The 6,333-nt window shown below is 39.7% G+C and overlaps 1 protein-coding gene across 1 annotated transcript; it reads right to left on the bottom strand.

The window, feature by feature from the left end:
- Positions 1–993: 993 nt before the first annotated feature.
- lgsn (lengsin, lens protein with glutamine synthetase domain) lies at positions 994–6,314 on the bottom strand. The gene is made up of 4 exons (XM_036586593.1): positions 5,559–6,314; positions 4,321–4,960; positions 4,024–4,193; positions 994–2,206 (listed from the first exon to the last, which is right to left on the bottom strand). Exons 1-4 carry the CDS (start codon positions 5,586–5,588, stop codon positions 1,022–1,024), a joined length of 2,025 nt encoding a protein of 674 aa, XP_036442486.1. The 5' UTR covers positions 5,589–6,314; the 3' UTR covers positions 994–1,021.
- Positions 6,315–6,333: the final 19 nt, after the last annotated feature.

The raw sequence follows: 6,333 nt of genomic DNA, 5'->3' as shown, positions 1-6,333 counted from the left end.
TAAAGATTATGAAGTTGAAACTCAAAGGTGCTGTTTACTAAAACAGTCACCATATATTTCTCATCTTGTTCTGTAGCTCCCTTAAGCTTTGTGTTGGCAATAAAACCAGCGATCAACTTCCCTCTGTGTTATTTCTTGTCTTTTTTTAACTTAAACAATATCATGTCATAGAAAAATAAAAACATATCATGGGAACCAACCCCTGTTTCATACTCAAAGCTAATGCTTACCCACTACAAGTAATAACTCTAAAGCAGGGGTGCCTAAACTTTTTGTGTTGGTGAACCAAAGTGCACTTTTTGTGGTGGTCCAGAAGACCAGTATACAAGTTAAGAAGGTAAATAGGCTTCCATTCAAGTTTTAAAATATATGTATTTTATAACAATTCACTGTATTTTATTAATATATTTAATTAATATACTTTAAAAGCATATAATAAGTTCATTATAGTATACAGATATGTTTGTTCTCTCACTGGGTGAGGGGGAGGGTTAGAGTAACTTTCTGGGCAACCCTAAAGTAATAAATACTGTATTTCAACAATTAATCCTGACTCTGAGGGAAATCCAGTGACACAACTTAGGGTCTGAATTGAATCATCTTTAGTTTCAGTAGATGAAAACTCACAAAGGTCTTAATAATTCTCTGATTAGATGAATCAGGTATGTTAAATGAGGCTGAATGCTAAACTGTGCATTGCTGTGTCCCTCATGACTGTCTGACACTCCTTGTCTATTCATTCTTTGGAGAACTTAGACTTAAATTTTACCTTTACAAGATGAAAGAAGGATTTCATTAATCACTATACAGAAGTGTCAGAAAAAAAACACACATTTTCCCAGATGGATCATTATGAGTTTTTATTTTTCATCACTATCATTAAATGGAGCTCTTGGCATTCCTTTTTAAGTCACATGATTTAAATACATGAGTGTGTTTGGTTCTCATTCTGTTCTACGACGAGACTTAAGTCAGTAAAATCAATCCATCCATCCAACCATTCATCAGATTGAAAATCCCTCTAGATGAAATATTCCAGACCTTTGTTTCTGTCTGCATCAAGCTCCTGTTTCTCAATCTCAAAGCGTTTCATGGCAATGAAATACTGCACAAATGGCTCACCAAGTGCCCCACGAATCACTGCGTCTTCTGCCAGAGCCTCTAAAGCATCCTCTAGTTTAACCGGAACCGCAAACTGTTTCTGCTGGGTTGGAGCTCTGTTGAGACCCTGATCTATGCTGAGATTACGCTTAACACCATCCAGACCAGCTGCTATAGTTGCTGCCAAAACTATGTAAGGGTTTGCCATTGCTGAGCCAAGCCTGTTATCAATGTAAGTCTCCCGTCCACCGTGGAACTTCACGTTAAAGGCACAGCTGTTGTCATTGCAGCCACATGTGGCATAGAATGGGTGCTTTGAATCTTTGCCTTTAGTAAGCTGATTGCGGCAGCCGATGCCTGGTGCCATTAGGCAGCTCAAAGCCGGTGAGTGGTGGAGAAGTCCACCAAGCCATTTTTTGCCGATATCAGACAGCTCCTCAGTGCCTGAATGGAAAAGATTTCTCCTGCCGTTGGCATCCCATATGCTATGGGAGAGTAATCCCGAATTGTAGATGGTTTCATCAGTGAGGAAGGTGGCAATGTAGTTATGCTTCCTGGCCATCTCTTTAATTCCAGTTCGAAAGGTGAAGGCACTGTCTGCAGCATCAATTCCAAACAAAGGCTTGAAGCAGATCTCCATCTGTCCAGGACCGCTGGAAGATGCTAAACTGTCCACATCAACACCCATGTGGTACATCCCTCTCACAAGCTGCTGTAGGAAGGGCAGGTCATGATTGCTCAGCAAAGTAGTGGCAGGGAAAAAAACAATCTTGGGGCCCATCCGCTCTGGCGCTCCTAAGATGCAGCATTCATATGTGAAGGAAGAATGGATCGAGAACCCCATGCTTTGAAGCTGACCAAGCATCAGCTTAGCGATGAGGCGAGGAGAGGTGCGCAGTGGGATCCCTGTGATGGTGCAAGGATCACAAATTATACGAGCAGTCTGTTCAGCCCAGGGAAGCACCCGGAAGGTGGAGAGATCAGGGATCAGAAGAACATCACTACTAAAATTGGCTGCAGTTGGATGATCAACCTCATTGTCTTTGGGGCTCAATGTCAGCTCCAGGTAGCTTCTAGGCATGGGCACACCATAAACAGCTTTTTCCTGTAATACCAGTAATAAAATGATTAATACAGTTATATGGAAAAGTTTGGGCACCTCTGGCCAAAGTACATATTTTAATTTTTTGATGTGTTCCTTTACACTTGGTTAACTTAAAAAATACAAAAAAGTATTGTATTATGTGAAAAGTTTGGACACTCAGTCAGTGTCTAGTAACACCTCTTTGCCAGATATCACAGTATGGAAACGCTTTTTGTAGTCAGCTAGGAGCTGTTTCAGGCATTTTTACAGACTCTTCCTTGCAGGACACATCTAGTCCTACAACATTCTTTGACCATCTTGCGAGCACACCACGTTTAAGATTTCCAAAATGCTTCAAGCGTATCTAGATGTTGTGTTGCATACTTCAGATGTTGACTTTTGTGATGAAGTCGCAGGTAGGGTTTCGTTCTGATGACTCTTCCATGCAGTTCATATTGGTTCAAGCAACACTGCACAGTAGAACAGTACACCACCACTCCTGTGTCAGTTAAACCTTCCTGACAGTTCTTTGCTGTCATATGGGGGTTTTGCTTTGCCTTTCTGTCCAACATGCAAGCGCTTCTGATGGTTTTCTTGGTCTACAAGATTTTGACTTGGCTTTCGCATTTCCCCACAATGGCCACTTCTTAATAACATTTTGGACAGTGGAAATTGCGAATTGGAAGTGTTTTGGTAATTTGTTTAGCCTTCCTCTGCTTTATAGACATCAGTTTCATTTTCAGATTCTCAGGCAGCTGATTAGAGGAGGATTAGTTGTTGAGTGTTAGCACAAGGTTGAAAGAGTCAGAGAATTTATGATGTTTTGGAGTTGTCATCAGCTGACAATGAGTGCGTTTACATGCACTCAATAATCCAATAACTGCAGAAAATCTGATTTTGTCAGTAATCCTATCAACACATTTACATGCACTTGAGTAATCAGACAATGGAAAACTCCGGGCCTACATGAGTCAGGCAATGATCGAATTTCTGCTTTGCAACTGACCAATAAACTCACAGAAGAAGACGTGACGTAAACATAATGTAAAACTCAAACTTCATACAATGGCTTTTTTTAAACATTGTGCCACTTTACCTGAAAATATGTACTTACATCATCTAGAAGATGAAGAATATTTAAATCCCTTATTTCCTGTTTGGTTTCAGCACCTCTCCAAAAGTGTTTTGCTGCCATCTCGCGACATCCACCGTCCGTTCTTGAACGGACTTGATAGAAATCGGAGTACAAGTATACATGCAATGAGAATCTGAGATCTGATTACTGAGCTAAAATCCAGCTCTCTTTATCAGACTTCTTAATCGGATTTCTAGATTGGAGTATGGTGTTTACATGACCATTTGAATAATCATATAACTGTAGAAATCTGATTATGATTGGATTATTGAGTGCATGTATACGCACTCAATGACTAATGACAATTCTTGACCTGCCTGACCTGTCCAAACAAGTCGATTAAAGCCTAAAATGTTAGATTTAAAACTGGAATGGAATGGTGTCCAGTGTTGTCCTACAATTAAATTTTTTATAAATACATATATATATATATATATATCATATATATATATATATATATATATATATATATATATATATATATATATAAAGCATAGCATTAACATTGGCAGAAAAAATATTTTTAAATACTTTGCTCCAAAGCTTGTGCTTATTTCTTTCCCTTAAAAATCATCAAAATAGGTTAATCGGCCAGAAGTGCCCAAAATTTCGCATACAATTGAATCTTAATAGATTTAATAAAACAATACTATTTTAATACTAAAACAGTTTTAAGACATCAATTAAGCATGAAGATATTTACTTGAAAGAAGCGGGCTGGGACCGTCTTGGATCTCGACACACCATGGAGATCTGTTGCTTCAAAGCGAACAAAGCCAGTGTCCTCCCGAGAAATCTGCTGTTTTATCTGTTCAACCTCCGAAATGAAGTTTTGTGACCCGTGAGATTCTGTCTGCGTATTGTCTTTGTTATCTATGGAGAGTACCAAAATGACCAGCATTAAATATATGGACTAACAAAAAAACTGTGAGACACAAAAGGTTTCGAAATAACTCAAAAAGTTATTCCATTTTACAACTGCCTTGTAAGGCACACCGACCTGTCTGTGAGGACCAAGTCTCTACCCGGTGGGTTCTTTCACTGGTGGGTGACCTAAAACCAGATGGCCTGTTTGTATGACCATCGGTCCTAGATGACCCACCAGAATCCCAGCCAGACGAAGCACCTTCTCTTGGTCTTGAGGTTCTTCTGCTGCTTGACAGAATGGGTTTGAAAGTTGTGAAGGACTTTGATGGAACCTCGTCTGGTCTGCAATCCAGCCTCTGTCCAGGCGTGTGGCTGCTGGGACTAAGTGGCCGAGCCTCATCCCTCTCTCTTGCACTCAGCAGGGAGCTCTCTCTTAATAGACTCTTCAGTTCTTCCATTGTTTGTTTAGAAACACCTCCTTCTGTGGGGGGTGAGCTGCCTTGGTGGTCTTCTCTACTCCACTCATCGTTACTGACATAGTCCTGATACTGGGATTCAGTAGAGACAGTGGGTTGACAGTGTGGGCCAATTGAAATGACTGTAGGGTTTTCAGTGGGGTTTGGAGCAGAAAAATTAGTCTGGACTATGGGCACAGGTTTCCCTCTTCCTTCCCAGTCCGAAGAGGCTACGTGTTTACCACTTACCCTGACGCCCTTTCTGCTATGGCTCAAACTGCCTCCGTCTATTTGGTCTGAATCCATGCTGGCTGTCTCCTAAATTAATGGTTAATGGTTAAAGGTTTTCATATTGCTAAACATGCAAACAGATTTTTAGCAGTAGCTAGGGGTGGGCAATATGACGATATTTTATTATTATCATGATAAATTTTGTCACAATACAATTATCTGAGCATATCATGGAAATCGGCACTACTTACACAACACTGATCACCTGCGAGTTTCATTACAAAGTGAGCATAATTAGGCCTGTTTTAATTGAATTTGGTGCAGCACAGTTTTTAAAACATTAAATAAAATCATTGTAGTTGTAAATGTATTATTACTATAGTATTTTACATGTAGCACTGCAGGTTCTATTTTGTCTGTTCCAACTTATTAAATCTCAGAAAAGCTAAATATTGTGATGCATATTGTGCATCATGAAAATACCTTAAAGTATCATGATATAATTTTTTTTTTGCCATATCGCCCACCCCTTGCAGTAAGAGAAATGTATTTTCCTTTATTAAAATTAACATTGTACAGTGACTTTAATTACTATAGTGCATTAAAAAAAAACAAATAAAATCAATTAAAAACTCACTCAAATACCAAATAGCACTACATCCACAAAGAAACCAGAAAACTGTACCTTCTCTCTAGAGTTTTCTGATTTTTGCATTGTCTCTTCTGTTTCTTAATCCCAGTGGTTTCAAATTTGATTAGCTCCAAGTTGAAACAAGAGCTATGGCCGAGCACATCTTTTATAGGCCACTGGTACAATGGTGACGGATTGGAACATTCTCTCTGTGCTCCCCATGTGTCCAGAGTAAAGTGCTTCGCACACCCAACAACCAATGACTGAAATGCGCACGCTCTTCCTCCCATTGGCCAAACCCACGAGCTGTCTAGGCTGTTCAGTGACCCATTGTATGGGCAGGGACTGGTGAAAACAATGCAGTGCATCAGCTTTTTGCACAGGCCACTAAACATTTGTCAAACTTCTAGAATGATGTATTTCAAAACAAAGAGAAAGAAAATCTCACAGCCATTGTCCAGCCCATTATGTAGGCTTCGTATGCACAATGACTTTCTCGTAGATACATTATAAATGTGCCTTGATTAGAGACTTTACATAACTTTACATGCACAGGGGCCACTCTCCTCTTTACTGTGCTAAACATTGCACTGGACGCCAGTCTCACTGGTCTTTTTATTTCAGTCGTTATAAGATTATGTTGATCCTCGTTAAGTCGTGCTAAGAAATGAGAAGTAAATGGAACAAATTCTTATATCAAATTCTCTCATTTAATTCGTGCTGCCCTTTTACTACGTAGGCAAAGTATAGTAGTTATGTGACCTGATTTTGTGAAACGCGTCCCTCCCCTACTTCCAGGGTGCGGTTACTGCAAGCACGACCCAGGCTA

This window comes from Colossoma macropomum, unplaced genomic scaffold, assembly GCF_904425465.1.
Source record: "Colossoma macropomum unplaced genomic scaffold, Colossoma_macropomum, whole genome shotgun sequence".
Taxonomy (NCBI): Eukaryota; Metazoa; Chordata; class Actinopteri; order Characiformes; family Serrasalmidae; genus Colossoma; species Colossoma macropomum.
This window is presented reverse-complemented; position numbering and strand designations above follow the sequence as displayed.